At 40.9% G+C, this 23,589-nt stretch overlaps 1 protein-coding gene across 6 annotated transcripts in view; it reads left to right on the plus strand.

The window, feature by feature from the left end:
* The window catches only part of lmbr1 (limb development membrane protein 1), a 55,670-nt gene that overhangs the window by 17,096 nt on the left and 14,985 nt on the right, over nt 1–23,589 (plus strand). For all 6 annotated transcript variants that reach the window (XM_036125053.1, XM_036125056.1, XM_012853160.3 and 3 more), the window contains exons 6-12: nt 7,525–7,651; nt 9,661–9,729; nt 9,850–9,914; nt 10,165–10,237; nt 16,104–16,193; nt 19,941–20,017; nt 20,507–20,584. In XM_036125053.1, coding sequence (XP_035980946.1) covers nt 7,525–7,651; nt 9,661–9,729; nt 9,850–9,914; nt 10,165–10,237; nt 16,104–16,193; nt 19,941–20,017; nt 20,507–20,584 — 579 coding nt within the window. The remainder of the gene's footprint in view (nt 1–7,524; nt 7,652–9,660; nt 9,730–9,849; nt 9,915–10,164; nt 10,238–16,103; nt 16,194–19,940; nt 20,018–20,506; nt 20,585–23,589) is intronic.

Genomic DNA, 23,589 nt, shown 5'->3' on the forward strand with positions numbered 1-23,589 from the left:
CTGCGCACGATTGATTGCAGGAGCAAGGACACTCTTGTTAAACCCTCTTCCCTTTAATTAATTTTTTTTTTTTGACCAGAAAAGCACAAAATAAATCCAGTCCGTTTGTGGACATAAGCACTCAGCTCACCTTTTTGGGGTATGTCTCACCCAACGTCGCTCATCCGAAGACCGAAAGCTTTCTCCGTTCTTCATTGCAAAGCAGCTCAGCGTCAGTCAGATTGGATGGAGAGCTTCTAACCACATTTAATTTTGAAGTCTTGGTACAGATGCCCAGTGGGATTTAGCTCTGGCCTTTTCCTCTAGCTTTGCATGTAGGGTTACTCTCTGAGCGTTAGTTTTCCGTCTCACACAGTGTTGTGCATGTCAGACAATCTTGTACCTTTTTCCTTTTTACATAGCAGTCCAAAAAATGTAAAAAACAAAGCAACTGGACTTGTTTTCCGTAGTTGAAGACGTTTCGCTTCCTCTCCAGGAAGCTTTCTCAATTCAAAAGAAGCTTTTTTCAATTCACCTTTTGAATTGAGAAAGCTTTCATGGAGAGGAAGCGAAACGTCTTCAACTACGGAAAACAAGTCCAGTTGCTTTGTTTTTTTTACTTTTTTTGGATTGACCATGCCCTGGATGACTGAGAATCTTCACCAGCTTTTTACATGGCAGCTACTGAGAGGTCTTGTCATGGCTTTCCTTTGATAACGGCAGTCTTCTGGGCTGTGTTACATAAGATTTGTTGAATCACTTCTAGCAGTCGTGCTCTCCACCTGAGCCATGGATCTCGCAGCTCTTCCAGAGTAACCATGGTCCTTCTCCCTTGATTAAAGCTCCCGTTTTCTGCCTCGACAGTTTAGGTGGAGAGCCACGTCTTTTGCAGTTTTGGCATACCTTTTTAATTTTTGTAAAGACTTCATGTAGGGCTGCGCAATATGTGGCAAAAATAATGTCACAATATTTTTAGGCTGAATGCCGATATCTGATATTTATCTCGATATGTTTTTCTCTTGATAAAGTAATTATAATCTCTGAATCAAAGCTTTATCCCACATGTCTCACAGGCACATTTGGGATAAACCTGCTGGAATACATAAAAGTATAATTATAACACAACATAGACCATCTTGATATAAATGATACAGTCTCATCTTATAGCTTTTTTTAAAATATTGCAATATTTTTTAAAATCTCGATATATTACCCAGCTCTAACTTCATGATGCTGTTTGTACACAACAAACCTCCAGGACTAAATTCCCTTTTACTAATTATGTAACTTCCTAAAACAAGTTATTTGCCCTGGATTGTGTTTAAGGGAATCCGATCAAAGGGGTTCTGAATAAAAAAGCTTGCCACATTTTTCAGTTTTGTTTGTTTTGCAGAGGCTTTGTTTTATTTTAAAAAAAATTTTTTTTGGCACTTACTTCCCAATGAACTGCTACTTTGCATTGGTCTGTGGCATAAACCTCCAATAATATAAATGCATTTAGATCTGTGGTTGAGATGCGACTACGGCTACGTTCACACTGTAGGGAAATGTAACCCAAATCCGATATTTTTGCCCATATGCGATACACGTGTTAATACATGTGCTGCTTTCTACTTAATTTACTTCATTTTGCTTTCATGTGGTCTTAAGATTGTTGGCTCACATCTCTCAACAACTTTTTTTTTTTTTTTTTTACACAAAACTTTATCGAACGCTTCTAGAAACTTCCGCAAACTGTGTGACGTCCCTTTCTGCTATCTGCGCATGCGGGCCGCTTTGCGGTCTTGAACCCTTCAAACAGAAGTCTGATGGCGGCCGAGTTTAATAGTAGTATGAACGACCACCTCAAAAAAAATAAAATGAGATTTCATCAAAAAATTGGAAATGAGCATCAAGACCTGCTGTGCCTAAAAGTGGAAAAGTTTAAGAGGTATGAACACTTTTTCTAGGCAGATGCTGCTTTGATTTTTTTGCTCTGGCTGCCACACACATTTCTTGGAAGTCTCTCCAGTCTTGTATAAGCAGATCTGCAGGCAACCAGCCCCTCGCTGGATGTCGGTGTGAGGATCAGCGGATGCTGAATATTTTAGGACTGCTATATTTAGAGGTAGTTACACATTTAGATGAGCAAGAATAGAAACTTTCAGCGGGCACTCTGGATGCCAAGGCACAGGTCTTCTTCAGCTTTCCAAGCCGTCACCATTTGACGATTAAATCTTTGATCATTGACGACGACTCTTTTTGGACATCTTCTATTTATAAACCATGCTTATTTCTTATGTGATTTGAAACAAAGCCCCCCACCTGCCCCCCCTCCACTAACAAGTGTTGAGTGAAATTATGTCTGAATCAGTAGATTGTAGATGACAGTAAAGGAGGTGATGAGCTCTGCCTTTGCCCTGAATGATGAGAATGTGGAATGATTTGAGCCTTATAAATGATTGAGAGACCGATCTAAAGGGAATATACCTTCGGTTTGGCATGGGCGGCTTGTTAAGGTGGACCGGTGTGCTTGACTGGACACATGTCCCGCCTGTGGGTCCTGCGTGTTCTGATGCATCCTTAAGAGTACACGTGTGGGACGTGGTTGAAGTCCCTGAAAGCATTCCTCTCTCTCACCTCTCCTAACTCTGGGGAAGGAGATTCGCTCAGACGTAGACTCCTCTCCTCACCCAGTCCTCCTATGTTGTTCCCTCTCATTACTTCTCTTTTATTCTCATTCGTCATCCCCCCCTACTCTCCTCTGTGATGAGTATAATGTCCGTCTAAAGGATGCAAGATTTAAATGAACACGACTGAGGAACATTAATGTTCGTCTGATGTGTAGATGCATTGTCCATTTGCACAAAATCGCACATTTCAGGTCATTGCATATTTTCATTGTGCAAAACAAACAGTGTTGATATGTTTAAATGGTTCTATACTGTGTATACCCAGTTAACTATAAAATGGCTGCAGTGTTTGTGTTGGCCACACTGGGGCACTCTGGTCTCTGCCCATTATCTTCTTGCTTGTGCTAGAAACTTCTACCCTCACTGAGGCTTTTCCGGAAACATGAGGAGGTGATTGGCATGTAATTGCTCAATAATAGCAAAGGGATGCTGCAGGGGATTTACACCAATGTGAATAAGCCTGCATTCTTATCCCCCTATTGTGGTGTTAATACACCCTCAATACATGAGTGGTTATGTGTAGACATTTTTTTGAGATGCAGTGATTGGCAAACTTGTGCATGACCCTTTGACCTTTTTCAAACTTTGTTTTATTATGACCACAAACTTCAATGTACTTTATTAGGATTTATTTTTTTTTTTTTTTCCGGATAGACCAGCACAAAACAGAGCAGGATGTGGAAGTTGAAGGACGATGAAACACTGGTTTAATTTTTTGTTTCTTTTTTCGTTTTTGGAAAGTAAAAATATAAAGTGTCGCTTTGATATGTATTTATCCTCATTTACCCCGATACACCCAAATAAAATCTACTGCAACCAGTTCCCTCCACAAGTTGCCTAATTTGTATTCCAGCTGTTCTGTGAAGGCCAAAACGTAGTGTTGGACGACATTAGCGAGCAAACGGCATCATAAAGACAGAGGAACACAGCAGACAGGCCAGGGATGAAGTTGTGGAGGAGTTTATGGAGGAGTTGGCTTGTAAAAGATCCAAAGCATTAAATATTTCACAGGGACAGTGTTTGATCCATCATTTGAAAATGGAAAGATTATGAAACGGCTATTATTCTGCCAAAATGCGGCCATTCATTTAAGCTGTCAGCTGGCAAGGAGAGGAGGAATCCAAGAAGAGGCCCAAGTTACCTCTGGAGGAGCTGCAGAGTTTCTCAACGAGACAACTAATAGCCATGCGCTCCTCAAATCTTTTTATGTAGTGGCAAGAAAAAAACAACATTATTTACCTAACATTAAAGAAATGCTTTGTAGTGAAAAAAAGAAAACTGCTTTTTATTCTGAGCACTCAATCTCCACGATAAAAAAATATAATGATGTGTGGGAGAGGCTTTTCCTCAGCAGAGAAAGGAAAGCTGATCAGAGGTATTAAGAATGGTAAACGGTCTGTACTTGTATAGCGTGTCATCGTATCCTGAGGACCCCAAGGAGCTTTACACTACATTTACTCACCCATTCACACCATGATGGTGGTGAGCTATGTTTGTAGCCACAGCTGCCCTGAGGCAGACTGACAGGAAATGTGCTACCAAACAATCTGTGCCACTACCAACAACAGGCAAAGTGGGACATAACAACTTTGATGGCTGGAGTGGGGATTCCAACCGGCAACCCACCGTTTGCAGGTCAAACTCCTGGCTCCAGCGCCATTGTCCGCCCAAGGAAGGTTGATTGGAGCCAAGTACAGGGCAGTCCTGGACGGACGTCTGTTGGCGACTGTCAAAGACTCGAGAGTTGGGCGGACCACAACTATACAACCACAGGTGTGGTTTAATGCTGCAGTAGAGAACTTTTGTATAAATCTATGTTTTAAATATTTGTTAAATCTATCACTTTGTTCTGACAGTAAAATATGAGACCGATAATCTTAAAAAAAGAAAAAGAAAATAAGAAAATCAAGCACCTCTGGCTCCTCCCAGTGGTCCTAATGTCACTTGCAGAAACACACACTCCCGGTCGGAAACAACCAATCAGAGCCGAGGGGAATGTCTGGCTCTGATTGGCTGTTAGCAGTCTCAATCACTCTTGTCTGCGTGCTGCTCACACCCCCTCCCCCGCACAGCGCTACCATAATTCCAGCCCAAGTTTGCCGGTGGGCTGCAGCTGTGTGGAGAAACAACCGGCTTTACGGTAAAACAGCCAATTCTGGGAGTGGCCCTGCTCAGACAGACAGGTAAAAATCAAAGCATCACGGCAGGCTCCGCTGTGGGTAAGGAGCTGTGGAGGGAGGGCTGCAGTGCAGCAGAAAGCAAGGGGGAGGGACCTGTAAGGGGTGCTTGTTCGAGTTTTCCTCCCCACACTGCAAAAAGGGAACTAAAAGTAGGTAAAATCCTCTTGAAATTAGTGTATTGGTAAATCAGACTATTTGCCAATGGAATAAGATTTTTACACTTAAAATGAGAACGATTCATCTCCATCATCTTATTTCAGGTGCAGGATGTCTAATAATCTTATTTTAGAGGTAGGAATTCTCACTCCATTGGCAAATAGTCTTATTTAGCTGCTCAAATCAAAGAAAAATATACATATTTTAAGAAGATTTTTACTTATTTTTAGTTCCCTTTTTGCAGTGCAGTCCACAGTTTCCTCAAAACTCCCTACTGCAGCTTTAAGTCAGGGGATATTCAAGTGTTCATATGGCCCAGTCAAAGTCCAGACCTAAAGAGTCCCAGTTTGATGCTTTCTGCCAAGTATGACTGAATGATGACTATGTAGACTTTCCTTTGTAAAAAAGAGAGAAAAAAGAAATGTTTGAAAACCAAGTGTGGTTAACTTTCAGTTCACCCTCATGCACTTCATTTGCTCTATCGCGTAAAATCTCAGTGAAATCTGCTGCCGTTGGTGGTTGTAATGTGACAAGATTACAACCGCATTTTGTAACCTCCTGTATGTTTGTGTTGCACGGGTATGCACAAAACGTCAACTTTCAAATTGCCAAATACCACAAACGAGTATTTGCAGACCCCCGAAGGACAGGTGTAGTCGGGAGGATGCTGAGGAATGAGGAACACGGTATGATTTACTTCCACAGACTACAGCCGGTTCCACTCTATAAAGTGGCCCCATGATTAAGAGGGGAAGCATTCAAACAGGGTCCTCCTTAATGTACTTGTTGGCAAATACTGAACAGCAACCACACAGCTATTATGTTAGTTGGTAACAAATTGCTCACGTGTCCTTAATTTAAACGGCTACCCAAAAAGGCAGGGAACGCTTGTTATCCCACGTCTGGCTGCGTACCTGACATGTGTATGGGAGCGCCTATCCATCTTTCGGCGCTAGACAGCTCGTGTCCCCCACCAGAGGAGGGAGGTTTTAGAAACTGTGAAAACCGATAGGAAGGGGCTTTATTAACCACTCAGCAGTTTGTGACCCGGAAAACCCAAATTACCCCAAAAACTCTCTCGTCTACACAACACGGGACTTGGCCGCGGCGCTCGGGGAGTTGCTAATCGGACCCATATGGGAGGTCTGCTCTTGATCGCAGACAGTAGCTGCGCCCCTCGGGGCACCCCTGCTCCCCCTCCTCTTTTTAATTTCGCCTCTGCCACTGTCAGCCTCTGCTCGGCCCATTTTATAGACTACAATAAGCGCGTATAAAAGAGCTGTTTTACACAAAGATCCATGGGAGCCTTTGTGTGATGTTTGTGTAGTGTTAGTGGAAGTCCCGCTGTTATTAAGTGAGGCAGTTTAAAAAGGAGGGATTTGCTGTTTCCTGTTGAAAATGTTAATGTCAGATGTTGGAAATGGCATCTAGTAAGTATTTTTTTTTTTTTTTTTTATGTAAGGATGATTTAAAGGACAATAAGTGGTTGGCAACGTTGCCTCATAGCAAGAGGGCCACTTCATTAAATATAAGCTGTTCTGTATGAAGTATGAATGTTTGCCCTTTGCCTACTGTGGGTTTTAATTTTTTTTTTTTTATTCTCCAGGTATTCAATTTTTTAGTGTGCAAGTTCTGAATTGACCCAAGTTGGTGCCTGTTTGGTTTTGTTTTTCTATATCAGGGGCTGCAACTGGGTCTTTGGTTTCCGCAGTGGCCCTTAATAAGTTTAGCCAAAAAATGAGAAAGAAAGTTGTTTTTAGATAAAGATAGAACAAGTGGGGGGTGTACGGTGGCACCGCTGGTACCACTGTTGTCTTGGAGGAAGAAGGTTCTGGGGTCTTTCTGCATTGAGTTTGCATTTTCTCCATATAAATGCGTGGGTTCTCTCCGGGTACTCCGGCTTCCTCCCACAGTGTAGAAACACCATGTTAGGGTGGTTGAGCTGATGTAACCCCCAACAACAAAGACTTGTTATGGCGGTGAAAGTGAAGCTCACAGCGTTACCAGAGGCATTTTTTTGCATTATTTACCAATATTAAGGCAAAATACCGGGGAGGAAAATCTTCTAACGGGTTGTGAATTGGGTCAGTCAGGTACGTTCAAGATAACCTCAGAAAAATCGACGTTAAAGCCCACGTTTAATTAGCGTGCATATTAGTAACCTAAACTAGTGACTGCAGACTGTAGTAGAGGTTTTCATGCTGCCATTGAGGTGTCTATGGCAGGATTTGCTTTGAAACTGCATTAGGATTACAAATTGCACTCTATTAAACCTATTAAACAATTTGTGCAAAATTGGAGTCCTGTTAACTTGTCAGCTTATGTAACCAGTTGTTGCAACATAAATATATCCAGAATACACAAAACACAGCAGAACTAGTGTCAAGCATTGCCATTTAATCGAACCATTAAGCATACAATGTTCTTCTTTAATGAAAGCCCTGTTACTCGTGTTTTTTTTTTATGATCACAATTTAAATTGTAGCATCCAATTTAGAATGCTTCTGAACCATAGCCTTTAACCTTTCTTCTTCCAGGGCATAAAGGCACGCATCCTGGAGACGTTTGTGATGCTTTTCCTCCTGGCTCTGCTCATTCTCGGCATTGTGTGGGTGGCATCAGCCCTGATTGACAACGATGCAGCCAGTATGGAATCCCTCTACGGTATGTGGCTTGAGATATTTCTCTTTGTTTTAACTGTAAGAGCACAAAACTTTAAAGGTAATTCATTTTTGTTAAGTCACGTACAGATATTTTCGAAAATAAGACATAGAGACAAAGTCTTTCATCTAAACCACATGTAACTGTGGGTGAAAAGTAAATGGTAAAAAGGGATCCATGTGATGGTTATGGGTGTCTAAATGTTGGTAAGTTGTTAAAGCTGTGGTTGGAAATCCTGTTCGAAACACTTTTCGTCTTACTGGGTGAAATTGTCCTTCCATCCAAAAAGTAGTCAATACATTATATATTCAGAATAATTAGGTTAAATTTTTTTTAGCTCTGTGGGAGCTGCAGGCCTGTAAAAACGAATCACAAAAACAAAAGAACGGGTTTGTTTTGGTCCTGCTGTCAACCCCTCTGTCCCTCAAGTTATGGGGGAATAACCTTATCTATTGGTTACCAGTCATTCTCATAGACTCACGTAACACCAGTGTGCGTGTATGTTCCTTGTTTGTTTCCGCTCGCTGGCTTTGTATGTGCACTTTTAGCGTTTATGTATCTGGTTAGCTTAGCGGTTAGCTTCGGTGTTAGCCGTTCATTGTAGCTCCGCTGCTCTCGCCGTATACTTTGAACATGGCTGAGAGTCGCAAGGAGCAAATTGTGTACAAGTTTATGAGAAGAGGAAGACATCAGTAGAAAGAAATAAGACTAGAGTGGATTTGGGAGATTTTATTTTATTTTTTTTTTTAACACACAATCCCTTGAAGAGTGGAAGAGCAGGTAAGGCGGTCTTGCGCATGTTATTCAGAAAGGTACTTGGTGAAACTTCCAGAAAAATTGCCGACCCTACCTTTTAAGTGTGATCAAATGGGGTAACTAAACCTGACCTCCTTGGTCTTTAGTCATCCTAAATTTGGACTTTAAAAAAAGAGAAGGACTTTGAAAAAAGTTTTTCAACATATTTACCAAATTACGTCTATGGACAGCTGGTGTTTAAAGGGTAATTTGAAGTATAAGAAATATCCTAAAAGGGTGAACCATTCACCATTTGTGAAGGCCCTCACCCTTGTCCCTATTACAACTAGAAAACTTAACCTGCAGGAGGGTCAGAGAGGTGCAAAGTTTTACAACTGTGAATCAGAATTATCCTTCTTGAAAAGCGAAAGCTCCTAGATACCTACTTTATGACCCAATAATAATCACTTTCCAGAGGTGATTTTTGTTTTACTTTAATTAATAGTCTTTGTCTTTGATTCACCCCAAACACAACTTGAAATTTTATTTACCTCGTTGACCAGATTTTGAAAGACTGACAACCCATGCATGTATGCACACGTACTTCTTTTATTTTGATTTGGTCTCTTGATCCTCTTAGATTAGGGTGTTAAACTGGACCTGTTTGTCTTTGTCTTGGTTATATTAGTAAAGACTTGAGACTCGTCTTGGACTTAAGTGTCTTTACTTGAAGTGACTTACAGCTCTTATTAAAGTGAAAAAAAATTACAATGCAAAATAATAAAAATATTATTTTGTATTGATCCCAATATTTGTTTCCTCACCTCATTTAACGTTTAAAGGACAGCTCAACGTGACCTGTAATAACTTGAAATGTCAACGATAGGACTTGACTTGAGATTTGACTATAAAGACTTGAGACTTACCTGGGAAGTAATGACTTGGTCTACTCTTTGCAGGATAGCCATCAAAGTAAAAAAAAAAAAAAATAAAGAAGTGTATTTAGGGGAGTTCCAAACTGTCCCAAGTTGAGAAATAATTTTAGAAAGTCAAATAGAAATTATACTTTACCGCTCTGATTTGTGGAACACACAGATATTATAAACCCAACAAGGTTCATGTTTTAGTCAAATGTCCAGAATGTTGACATTTATATCTGGCAAAAAGTTGAGTTTTGAACTGAAAAATCTGTAAAAACCTAATGTTATGTATTGTTAAAAAATTTTAAACTCGTTGTAGGTCAATTACATTTTTGTTTTTGAAATCATTTCTTCTAGATCTTTGGGAATTCTACCTGCCATACCTCTATTCCTGTATATCCCTGATGGGAGGGCTGCTTTTGCTGAGTAAGTTTGTTGATTTAATTCGAAGCAAATCGAACCCCACATATAAACTGCCTTAGTGTGGTTTTCCCTATTGCACCTAAACAGAACTGATCATCACAGTGTTTTCTGTCTTCTGTGCAGTGTGCACTCCTGTGGGGATGTCCAGGATGTTCACCGTCATGGGCCAGTTATTAGTGAAACCGACAGTAAGTAACTGTTCTGATTAAATATTTATCTTGTCATGCTTTATTCTATTTTTTTTTTTTTTTAAACAGAATCAGTGTCAGGCCTAAGACGGCATGCTCGTCTAAAGCTCTCACGTTCAGCCATTAAAAGCACGACAGGACTACAAATACATCACCTACTCATCCTCCCATCTGCCATCGCTCCAGTCCCACTTTGGCCCTAATTATAACCCATTTCATCTTTTCCCTTCGCTGCTCCCCTCCCCTTTAGATCCTGGAGGACCTGGATGAGCAGATTTACTGCATCCATTTGCAGGAGGAAGCCCTTCAGAGGAGATTAAACGGTATGTCTGTGGGAGACGTGTTGGCACGTTATAGGCAGGGGTAGAGGTTGACTGCACTATTGGGTGTGATAAAAGCCGGCCTCGCTGGAATCAATTAGCATTGAAAATTCAGCGGGGGCAACAGAAAATTCACACACACTTGACACAGGATTTTCCGCACACTGCTCCACTCCTCCAACTTTCTGCTAAAGGTCAAAGTAGTCACCTTAACCGTGGACCATATTTTATGGCTGGGAAGTTTTTCTGCGGAGCCTCTGTCACCACTGGCGAAGTGATTGCCTCATTTAATGCCGGGGACTAGAATGGTAGCATGGTTAATAGGGAGGAAATTAAATCTTTTGAAGGAATTTGTGGCTTGCTGCTGCGGACATTAAAGACCTGCTTCTTTATTGATGTCTGAAAATACAGATAAAAGAGCGAGTCCCGAGCTTTTCTTAAGAACTGTACACAAAGGGAAAGTTTAAAGAGTTCAAACGTGATAAAAAAGGTTATTTTTCCAACCTGCATTTCCCTCCCATGTCCATGGCCCCTGTGTTGCACAGAACTCTTGTTTGGCGTTAAATTATCTCTCAAGCAGGAAGTTGAGTTCCAAAACGTACTTTAGCATTAACTCAAGCACGCAACCAAGTGTACAGATGTGAGTAAATGAAGAGGACAAGCGTCCTTTCAAACCAGGAAGGTAAGAGCGAGATCCCTCCCCCGATAGCGTGTGTTTTCGAATCCACCGCCTGCCTCCTCCATAGACTGCCACCAATGCGTACGGTTTCTTCGAGGCTCATTCCACGCCGCTCTGCTTTGAACCAACTGATGGAATAATTGTAATCTGTTCTTTATCATCTCCTGGAGTGTTTGATCTTTTCAAGTCCCCCGCGAGAGGGGGGAAAAATAACTGTGGTCAACACATGTCTGAGAGGTGGACCGAGGCCAAGCCGCTGCTGCTCATTCTGCTTGTTAAAGCGGCGGGACTTAGAGGTGAGGGAGGATTTTGTTCAGTGGAGGATAAACCTCCTCTTATCAGACGGGAGTGTTTTTATGCACATGCAAATACTTGTTTGTTTTTTTTACCCCCCCCTCTGCTCGTGCGTACCTAGGTGAAACCGAAGGGCCGGGGTGGCGTTTCTTTGATCTGAGAGGGTTGAAAAGAAATCGGTTCAGGAACAGTTCACGGGACACACTCCAGAGACGTCAGTGTGTTCTGGCTTCACCTGTGTCCGCTCGCCCCGATAGATTATCCACGTCTCCAGTTTGTGTTTTCTAGACGCGAACGGCCGAGCCTCATCAGCCGATGCATTCATGTTTGTTTACGCGTCGGCCTCTTTGTTGCGGTCCCTCCACGTGTAATTGCCCGTTTTAAAGGGGTCATCTCGGTAGTTTCAATTGCGTGGATCAGTACATCATGGCGCTGTCTTTTTAGTCATGTGTGTCTACTTTCTTTGAAGTGAGAAACAAGAGTTCCCATAAGATGTAAATACTGTGTAACGGTGTTTTGGTTTTGCTTCTCACTTACAATGTGGCAACTTTTAAAACAGCAGAAATAAAGCGAGTGTCGACACACCAGACAGAAGATGTTATTTTTTTTTTCTATAATTAATTTAATATGGTTAGAAATAAAAACAGAGCAGTTGGAAAAAAAGCATTGAATCCCTTTGATATAAAGCAGATTAAGTTATGTTCCCCTGCTTGAACACACCTGACTCACCTGAAATGGTGATTGGCACGGTCCTGCTTAATTGGGGACAAGCTGACGAGATTAGTCAGCCATTTCAATCAGGCCTTGGAGCAGGGACACATCTAAAGCATGCAGGACACTGGCCCTGGAGGACAAGAGTTGTCAACCCCTGCTATAGAATGATGTCTAGGTCAGGGGTCTGCAACATGCAGCTCCAAGCCACCAATGGACCTCTGGACCTTCCAGGATGGCTCTTAGTAATAGTGGCTACAATGATAAAGAAGCAAAAAATGTTTTTAAATATATAAATAAAAACAAATGAAAGTTTTTCCAATTTTTAATGGAACTATTGTGTTCAAGTTCCACCACAGAATCACACTTAAGTACCAGTAATGTTTTTAGGTCTAGTTGTTGTGTCTGTAAGTAGGAAAAGATGTGCCTTTTTTTTTTTTTTACATTATTTTCCACAAATATCAACACCCCATAGAAGAAAATGAAAAATCTTTATCTTAAAACCTAACGATGGTAACTAAAATTGTGTTTCTTGACAACAAATGACAAATTTCTCATAGTAGATACATACTTATCAAAAGTTATAAACTTTTTTTCAATTAATAATGCAAAATCAGCGGCTCTTAATGAGTTTTACTTACCTGGACGGGGGGAAGGGGGCAAAATGGCTCTTTTGATTGTAAAGGTTGTAGACCGCTGATCTAAATGGTTAGATCAGCTGCACAATATATACACACACAATTGTAATTGCAACATCAAGGTCAAAATTTCTAATCATCAAGTGAGATTCAATTAGTTATTTTTCAATAGGTTATTGGATCAAGTGCCATGCATTCACAATTTCCAGGTTAGAAACATGTTTGACAAGTTGGATAGACTCACATGGTCCGTTATGCCCTATACCGATTAAAGCTGGTTATGGTGATGAACCTAAAGCTTACCAAAAGTAAAAGGGAACATCTTTTGTCCCAGATGATATTACCATCGCAATATTCTACATTGAAATCACAATGAAATGTAAAACTAACACCATGTTGCCCAAAGATAGATTAAAGAAAGAGAAAAACAATCAGTATACGCCAGATTCATAAATGTCAACTTTGGTAGGCAGTAGCTTCAGATGACTCCTCAATCTGACCCTGGTTCTTCTGCAGGTTGCTTTCTGTTAAAAGGACGTCTTTCCTTTCCACTGTCGCCACATGCTTGCTCAGGATGTACATCTGCTGCAGAATCAGCCATTCGGTGCAATTAGCCGGGCTTTGTTTATCAACTTAAGCACACTCACTTAATGACTTAATGATAAGTTAAGCAAGTCGAATATAGCGCTGCCATCCTAAATTGTTGTTCTTTGTTAGGTGACTTCATTGCTTTTTACACCTTGGTTGCCAAACTTAAACACCTACAATATGCTGTTAGCTTCATTCCAACACCACCCGGCGTGTGATCGTTGTCACAGTGTGAAAACACCTGAATTCATGGGTCAGAAGTACAACTCAATAGAATAAATAAATGCTTCCAATGGATTAGAAAAACAATTTAATTATGGGAGAAGCAATGGATGAATGAATCGTACAAATTTAAGACTCAAGTAAATTTCATTTGAGACCAAGTATTGAAAATCCCAGCATATCGAACACTTTTGCGAGCCTAAAACCATGATGATTAAATTTAAGGCTTTTTAGGACCTTCAGAAGTTAGCTAAAGACGATCGATCATTGACCTGGACACATAACAAATATATTGTGAGGCAGCTTTGAAATTCTAGTGCTGCATATGTTCAGCTTTATCTTCATTGGGGCCACATTTTGTTTGGATCCGTGCAGACTTTGGCTCCATTCAGTGTCTCACCAAACAGCTGAATGGTTGTGAAAAACTGTAGTTTTCAGTTTTTACAGCAACCCCTGGATTTGTGTAAATCCCTCTGGAAACTGAATTGCTAGACCTGGGTATGGTATCAAAAACAAGACAGAAAAATTAGCGACTGCACTGTGATATTTAAGTTGTACGTATTAAGGTTCTGCCAGGTATATAATATTATACGGTAAAGGCAAAGCAATGCACATGTTCTTAGATCCTGGGGTTCTGGAAACAAAGCAACACGGTGCTCGTCCAGATGCTATGCGGCACGATGACCTTGCCACTGCCTCCCTTTTCTCAGCATGGTGTTTAGCATATTTGGGGATGACGTAATTTTTTTTTTTTGAGCGTCGGAGAAGGTTGGAGAGGATATGTTGAATTAAGTCTGAGCCCTCCTGGCTGCCACAGCACTCACTCAGCATCTCTGCCTCGCTGTAACTCAGTCTGTTACTTGACGGTGCCAGCAGAGGGAGAGGAAGGATATATGTAACTTCACTATGGAATGATGTCATTGAAGATACTGCAGCTGAGTTTCTCGCCATTTCCCTGTTTTGCTCTAACAACTCATGAGCCCGGTGTTTGTGGGGTTTTTTTTATGTCCTCTACTAGTTTTCTTTCATTCTAGCAATGATTTATCTGTACTTCTCACATCTAAAGTTGTCTTTTGGTATATTGTGTGAAAAAGCGAGAAAGCACTTAAGTAGATTTGGGTACCCTGAGGCTTAGTTTAGGAGGGGAAAAAAACCCTAAGTGAACTGTCGATGACATTCTCTTTTGTAGGGCTGCCTTTTTTTTTTCCCCTTTGAATTTGCTCTGAGGGTGCAAACTTTCCCCTTTTGCAGATCCCGGGACAGGTACTGTTATCTCTAAGGGCTTAGACTTTTACCTTGCTCTCTTCCTATCTCACCTCTGTAACCTACTCAGACGCATCCAGACAGGGCGTGTCATGATGACAGTGGAAAGAAAAGGGCCTGATCAAAGTGATCAGGCCCTTCGCTTCTCTAACAAAGATGAAAGATGGTATTTTTATTGCACGGTAGTAACAGTGTAACACTGAACTAATTGGTCTGGATCTGCCTGTCACCCTGGGGGATGCAAATGGATACTTTGCTCTACTTTGGCTTCGCCGGCCTTCGATGCTAGCATGTCAATCTGGAAGGGAAATAGATGAATTAGCCCTAAATGAACTGGCCTTGTGGTTTTCCTGGAGAATCCCCCTGCTGTCTCACGGAGCCCACTCAGCCAGTTGTGGCATGTGCTAGACGGCTCCTGACACAAGATTATTTTTTAATATTAAATGGCATTGTTGAAAATTTAAAAACATTGGCCCGCCCTAAACAGGATTACAGGAACTTACCTAAATATTGAAGTTAAATGACATATTTTGGTGGCAAGACGGAAAGAGGCGAAATGTTTTCGTTATATGTGAATAAACTACTATGCTTTAGTAGTTTGTGAAATGCAGGAGAAAGATCAATGTGTGAAAAAAACATTTCTAAGGTTTCCATAAATTGTTGTAACTATCTTCTATGTAATTTCCAGGGATTTTAACCCTTCTAAAAATCACCGTACCAGTTTTTGCCCGTCCACACTGACATGAATAGTTTCCAAAATAAAGTTTTTCTGCTGTGTTGCATCATTTAAGGAGATCTGGCGACACCACAAGGACGTGTACCTTTGGTATTTTTTATACCAAATTTATGCTTAATTTGGTACGAGGATTATTTAGAGGTGGTTAGTTCTGTTATATGGAGGTTTTCATGGTTTCTGAGGATATTCAGCTGCATTTGCTTAGAAACTCCTGGAAGCTACTTAATCGTTTAATGCCTAAGGAAACTGTAAGGATACATGTTTTTTTTATATTGTGCTTCTGTGTTGGTTTTGTTAAAGGTAAGTAATGACCTGATGGGATCTGGCATATGCGGTTGTTTATCCAGTGTCTTATTCATACAATTTTAAGATACGAGGCACAGGATTTCTTTTCCTCATATCCAGACAAATAAAGAGTTAGAATTAAAATAGATATCGCTAACCATCTTACCTGGCTCTTTAAGAGAGGTTTCTGCAAATTCTTCCTTCCAATTATCTAATGTGATATACCAGATTTAATATTTCTGTCATTTAATAGTAATATTTTTAACCATTAAGTTAAAAAAAACAGCTTTAGTTTCAGTTGACTCTTGCGATGTTTATTACCATAATAAACACAACATTAAGTTATCTCTGGTTATCTCAGTAACGGTATTTTGTGTGGAAAAACAAAGTAGATCAGCAGTGAGAACTATTCTTGCATTGTATGATCACGTTTCAACATTCGCTCTTCCACAGGATCATCTTCACACACCTACATCCGAGGGAGCTTTACTTATCAACTCACCAAAGAACTGGACAATGTTAGAAATCAGAAGAACAAACTGGGTAAGTTTGTTTCTTTTACTCTACAACATGTCTGATGTATTTTCTTTTAAGACCTTGAATCACCAGAGTAATGTACGCCAGAGACGTTAGCTTTCCACATATTGCTGACAGGCAGCTGCTCCCTCTTCGTCTGCCTTAATTTCTTAATTTGGACTTGGATCAGAACTGCCTGATAATTTTCCATCCATTTTAGGATATTATAAATGAAGCCAGTGCCTTTTGGGGAGCAGCGTGGCGGGGAAAGGAGAGCACAAAGGCACTTAGGATATTGGACAAGATGCAAACTTTATATTGTAGCAAGCCTTTTAGTGATGTCATTAATTTAGAAGGATGGTGCATATAAAATGCACTTGGCAAACTTCTCGGGCAGGCAGACTGAATACACTTTGAGAATACAGAGGGACCGGCTGCTGGTTGGGAATAGACAAAAGACAATCAATATGTCAGAGATATAAGGGCAGTCACATACACAATGTAGGAGAGCGGTGGATGCCACGGCGACAGGGTGCACGAGGTTTACAAGCTGTCAGTCGCGTCTACAAACATGACTGATCAGCTGCTGAAATACGACGTAGGTATAAAATTGAAATGTTTCATCTGGCTTGGAAGAAAGTCGCGTCGGTTGCCCACCGCACTCTTAGATGTTGAAACCAAAATATAAATCACAAAATTAATTTCGCTGCGTTTCAGTTTTACCTGAGATTTATTACCGTTTCCGCTAATTAAGGCAGTGATGAGTGCGGCTGATTAAAGAGGAAGAGCATAGGTTTTTGATGATTATGAAATGTGTACTACCTGGAGGTGTTGTGGTTTCAGTCGCAGGTGAGGGGGTGTTCGAGGCACCTACTTACAGTAGGATTTATCAAAACAAACTGTACAAACCCTCTAAATAAAGTCAGAAGCCATGCGGTTTCAGAAGCTGGGGGAAGTTTGACTCCTTATTGAGGGCGTCGTTTATTAAAAACAGGTGTAGATTTGGGTCCAGAAATGATTGTAGGACAACTTCCATGATGATTTATGAAATCCCAGCCAATCCCAGCTTACGTCAGGTGTTGATAAATCAAGTGGCTGTTAAAGAAAAAGTTTATTATTTTTTTTTTTTTTACTTTTTTAATACCACAGCCCTATTTAATTAATGTTTTAATGACCACCCCCACAGCATTTACAGCATGGATGAATCAAAGACAAAAAAAAGTTGGTCTTCACCTCAGGTTTCATATGGACAATTCCAGACCACCATAAAGGATATAAGCATTGAAATGTTTATCACACTACAGAGTACAAAATTAAACCTTAATTCCCTTGCACAGTTCATTATATTTTAAGTCAATAATTGGCAAATCTGCACAGACCAAACCAAAGTCACAAATGCAAGTTCACCCAATCTCCGACTGAAAGATCCCGCTGTCCAAAACCAAAAAATCTGGATGCCAGCTTTCCCCTTTTTATCGTCATCTTCATCAACTTTATTTCTAAAGCGCTTAAACACCAGCCACAGCTGACAAAGCGCTGAACATCCAAAGCAATAAAATGACATTAAGGGATAAAATGGAAACATTAAGCACAATATAGTAAATTAAGAATCTTGCTGCAAAACACAATAAAACAATGCAAATGCAGATAAAAACCATACCAGTAAAAATGAAGATCTCAGTTGGGTTTAAGGCCAATGAGTAAAAGTAAGTTTTCAGATGAGTTAATTAGCGCTGATGGATGAATTCTGTCTGCAGCGAACAAACCTTTAGAGAAGCAGGCAGATTAGGATTTGTTTACCATCCATCAGATCTGGCACAAGTATATTAGTGACACTGTTTGTTTTCTGTTGACTGGGTAAAAACAAAAATAATCTCACAGCTTTTTATTTTAGCAGGGTGTCTTGAAGGTTTTACGCTTTGGATCAGGCAAGATTGATGCGAAGAAGAATGAAAAAACAAGAAAAAGCTTCAGTACACAAGCATTCAGACATGACCTATTTTTGAGGTTAAAGAAGACATATCATGCAAAATGCACTTTATTTAACCCTAAAATACATTTTGCTGTGTACTTGGAGTCTCTAGGAGTGCAGAAAATTAGAATTTAGTCAAAGTGTTGTGGGTATATGAACTGTTAGGTCATATTTTTCAATCCGTTCAGTTTTCTCTGATTTCTGTTACACTTGTTGAACAATTACATCACAGTATTTGTTGCAGAGCTCCTAGACAAGGTCATAGACTTCTTGCTCACCAGTTTTGCGAATCCGCCATTTTTATTTCTCGCTCCGATTTTGTAGTCCAAGCTGAAGTGGATAAAGTGAAAAAAGTTTGATTGGTGGGTGTATTAATCCGCACAATTCATTACATCGTCCCCAAGAATACTATAAAAATGGCCGAACGGGGTCATTTGCTCTGCGACCTGGAGGGGGGCGGGGAGTGAAGTGCCTCCTTTAGATTTAAAGAGACGGCACTAAAAAGAAGATGCTCTCAGATGTACCTCAGAACAGCGGTAATTGACGGGCTGTGGGGCAACAATAAGGAAGAATTCAGACAAAAGCTTTGCAGTTCCACTTTATATAGACCACTACTGAATGGTTTTAATGTGAAAAGGAAGGATTTAAAAGTGTGACATGTCCCCTTTAACACTTGTGTCATAATAAAATTAATTTAAAAAGGATTCAGGACACCGTGGGCATAGAATAAAATGTTGTTTTGGTTAACCTAAAAGGTCCATCAAGGTTGTTTCAATGGGCTTTAGACCTTAAAAGACTTTCTATTTCAAAAGTCAAGTTTTTTTCATTTTCCTTCCTGCTTTAGAATAAGCGGTCAAGCCCTCTGTGATGCTTAGGCTGCTGTAGTTATGCACCCCTGCATAACTTTAGACCTGTCTCTGAAGTCCCCCTCTCTAATCTTCAAAGATTATATTTGATTAATGAATAAAAATCCCAATAAACATGTCGTCTGAAATCACTGGGCAGCATAGTCATTTTTCACTAATAGCTCTGTGATGGAAGTTTATTTCCTTCGCCGCACCGCAGGTCCACATCGACATAAACCCGTACTTACTCGTACGCGACCTGGCGTGGGATTTCCGTGTATCCTAAGGTCACGTCCACATTGTTACTAACCTGACTCCGCCAGATGGATTTGCTCCGCATATCCTTCTGGAAACCTTCTGTTGAAGTAATTTTGGGAAGGGGCGAAAATACTGGTTAGCTGATTGGCCTATGTTGGTGATAGACGGGCCAAATGAACCAATCAGATCAACGAAGCATATGACGTACTAACAGAGCGACGACGAAAACACAACCACAAGCTCCTGCCGAAACCAGTCGGGAGAAGAGCAAAAACATCTTTTCCTCTATGAAAGGCCTCCAGAGCAGTGTTTTGCTCTTCTTTTAGTTAAGAAATACTCTGTAATTCCGATAAAACTTGCTCGATAGCCACGCTAACGCTAGTTTCATCGGCTGAAGCCGCCATGTTGTTTAGACTGAACTGACGCGCTTCCCGTTGCGTCACACCTCAACCCGCCTCAAAGCCAACGCTGATTGGACGTTCGTTTGGTGAACGGCTCCAAATTTTCTTTAACGGAAAGTAGCCAGACTAATCTGCGAGTGAAACCTTGAAAGCTCGCGAGATCAGGATGGTCTCACGAGGCTACATTGTTACATCCCTGAACGAGGGTGTATTTGACCGTATACCTATTTTCTTGCACCTTGCGCACTTTACGGATAAGCATTTGTGACGTTTACCTGTAGCCTTTGCTGTTTCTCAGAGAGAAGAAAGAAAGCGTCGGGATGGGAGAAGAACTTGTTGTATCCCACTGTGATGCTGATCCTGCTCGCAGGAACGGTAAGTGCCGAGGCTGACCTGTCATTAAGCTCTGTTTGCTCACGGCGTATGCAGCCTGGCTGGTGGCCACCGGGACTAACACCGTCCCCTCCAGACTCATCTCTTCCCACAGAGACTGGGTGGGGAAACTACTTTTATCTAATAGTTGTTTTAAACAGCGCTGATTAGCCACCTGCAATAGCTGGGATTTTCAATAAATTACAGAGTGAAAAATACTATTTATGCCGACTCACGCCGCTGGAAGAGGAGAAGGGGCCGTGTTTGAAGCGTGGAACGTGCGTCATGCTCCTGCGTACTTCTTCTTGCTCAGTCTTTAAAAAAAAAAAAATGCTTTATGTTGGGGCTGTTTACAACCACAAAATAGTTATTACGCCTTACCATCCCGTGCATGATAAATATATCATTGTAGCAAATTCTGAGAGAAATGGACCGATTATGTTATATTTAAACTATATGTAAACAAATCTATATCTTCCTCTGTGTTTGCAGATAATCTCCGTTATTATGGTGGCGCTGAACATCCTCTACCTTCTAGTGGATGAGACGGCCATGCCCAAAGGATCCACAGTAAGCCTCCCGTCTAACTGCGGCACACTTTTAGATCTTTCTCACACACACACACACACACACACACACCATCACACAGCCAGAATGTAAACTGCGGAGGAGCTCGCCCATCAGACCTGCCATGTCGTCGGCGGAGACATAAATCAAATTCCGGATATGCTCAGGTGCACCTCGGAAGAAAAGGGCTCAACAAGATGGTAATCTAGCTCCAGCCATGTGTTTCCCGGTTTTGTTTTGGAAGTCCATTCAGAGTCATTTCACAGCAGCCTGCAGAGTCAATAAGCTTGTTACGCGTTTCATGTCCGCGGTGATGGAATAAGCTGTGCTGCAAAGGCAAACGGGGCCAAGTGAAGGGCTCTTAGTGTGAGGCTCGGAGAGTGGAATGACTCTCAGCGATTGTCATCTTCCCCGAACATGCAACCTGCTTTAAGCTTGCTTTATTTCAATTCCTCGGCACTCGCAGGGGTGCATGCATGCGTGCACTTGCGTGTACGCGCGCGCGTTTGTGGTTGCATTCTTGTCTGGGAAGGGGCAACATTATGTATCCTATTTCTCCCACATTATTTCTGCGTCTGACAGCGCTGCCCTCCGCATTCCAGCTATTTTATAGAGAAGATCTTTGCTCTGGCTTGACGGCATCTGCGAAAAATCCCCCCCAAATTACGCCCGTCATGTAGCTTGAAACTGTCCTCCCTGATAGGTCGGCCCAATTAAAGCAGGTTGCGCGTCTGCTCCGCTGGACGGATGCCACGGCTGTGATCTAATCTCTCGCAGGACCAGAAGAAGAGGGTGTGTCGTCCGCTTAAACAATCAATACTGATATGAAATCCATCCGTTTACCTGTGTAACCTACACATTAATTCCCTCTGGCACAAAAAGTCCCTCTGCCCCAAAGTTTGATAGTTTGTAAGGAAGCAGGATAGTAAGAGGGGGAAAAAAAGATGGGAAAACATCTGGTCTGACATCTGGACGAGCCACGACCCGAGCAGAGACTCAGACTGTGGGAAAGTCAAATGAAGCCCTGATATGCTAATTGTTATACGAAGAGCACACAATGAAAGTGCCCCGTCAACGTTTGTCTTCCTTTCTAAGCGAGCATCCTGCCGCAGTCCTCGGCATACTGAGCAGCGTCCCGCTCGGCTTTTACAGAACAGGAGGGCAAAGGGAGAGAACGAACCGATGAACGTGCAAAGCTGCTGCTGCTTCCGTTGCAGGGAGCGGCATTTTATGGTCTCCACCAACAAACTCTTCTGGCGGACTAGTAAAGATCTTACTGCGCTGTATTTTAATGAAATGGACAATTAACCTGCAGGTTTATGGAGCTTCCCATCCGAACTAGTTTTGGCCTTGAATAAAAGACAAAACTTCCTTTTTTTTAATTTTATTTTTTTTACTCTAATGGTAAAAAATAGAGATAGGAAAAAAAAAGAGAGAAGAAAAAAAAAGAAAAAGAAAAAAAAGGGGAAAAAAAGAGAAAAAAAAAGAAAAGAAAAAAGGAGAAAAAAGAAAAAAAAAACGGGAAAAAAAAGAAGAAAAAAAAAACGGGAAAAAAAAAGAGAAAAATAAATAAATGGAGATAACGATTAGCTTCTCTATTAATTTCTCATGTTGTATTTATTGGGACACAGTCAAAGATCCAAACAGCGCCCCCAGACCTGTCCACTTTGTTTTAACCAGCTGGCTTTTTGCAGCACATTTTCTAAATATCAGTTTATAAATTCAATAATAGTTATAATGTACAGCCTTGAGGCATAAATGTGTTGTGGTGGGTTCTTGCCTGAACACAGCATATGGATTTTAATGCAGGCCATAAAGCTGCTGGGTATTATGAGCCTACTTTACATTCCCTCAGCCTCGTGTTGTTCCTAACCCTTGATGCCAAGATTGTAATTTTTTTTGAGTCGTCTCGAAAGTCGGTGCTCGAAACTGGGAATGACGTCGCACCCTAGTTGAGCGTGACCGAGCAGCCAGAATGAAAAAAAAGGGGAATGCGTTTGGGTAATGACACACCGATTGGTGTAAGCGATCAACCCACAGGGCTTAATGCAAAGTCACAAAGAAGGTAAAACTGAAAAAGTGATGCAGCAAGCCTGTCCACTTTGTTTAAATGTCAATGCAGTAACTCAGAATGCTACTCGGTAGTTTGTGTGGCCCCCATGTGCTTGTTGCAAAATGAGGAGGGACTTAATGTCAAACTCTGAGTTCCTTTATGTCTATGATATATTCAAGAAGAAGAGAATGACTTACTAAATTAGAATGCAAAAGGATGTTTTTTTTTTTGTTTGGAAAAGTTAGAAGGGATTGGATTGAATATCTGAAAGAAGAAAAGATTGGGTTTAATGATCTACCATTTGAAGCTGTATTACCAGCAGGTCCTCAGAAGTGTGAAGTATTTTTTTTAATTCCTGTTGTTTTTTTTCCCCTTTACATCAGGAGGCACACACAAGTGTTTATTGTTTTGTCTTTATTTATTTCATCTCATGGAATGTTGTTATTTTGTCATTTATTTCCTTCTATATATATATATAGAATATTAAAAAATATAAAAACGGATAAATAAAAAGAGCTCCTTTTGTATTTATCTCCTGTTTTGTGGATCATGAGCACAGCCATATTGGATTGTGACCTCGGGTTTGCCCAGAGTGCATGAATTTCCCAGCACGAGTTCTGACTTCAGTGGGCTTTCTTTCTTATTTTGGCCCACGAATCCAGAAAAGCCAGGCTGCCTGCATAGAAGATCTTTGTGAAAATAGGAATGCTCACTCCATCCTTTTTCTTTATTGCCAAATGAAATGTAACATAGCTATTCAAAAATATTCTTAGTCTTTTTTTCTTTTCTTTTTTGTCTAGGAAAATCTCTGTTTTCCCCTTTACAACAGTCACTGCAGTTTCAGAAGGCACGTCATTGTCCATAGAGGCTAATCCATTTTGGTTTTAGAAAGGCTCTTTACGTATCATAAAACCATAATTTAAAACTCTACTTACAATTAAAAGGCCGATTGTCA

The sequence above is a fragment of the Fundulus heteroclitus genome, chromosome 21 (assembly GCF_011125445.2).
Source record: "Fundulus heteroclitus isolate FHET01 chromosome 21, MU-UCD_Fhet_4.1, whole genome shotgun sequence".
Lineage (NCBI taxonomy): Eukaryota > Metazoa > Chordata > Actinopteri > Cyprinodontiformes > Fundulidae > Fundulus > Fundulus heteroclitus.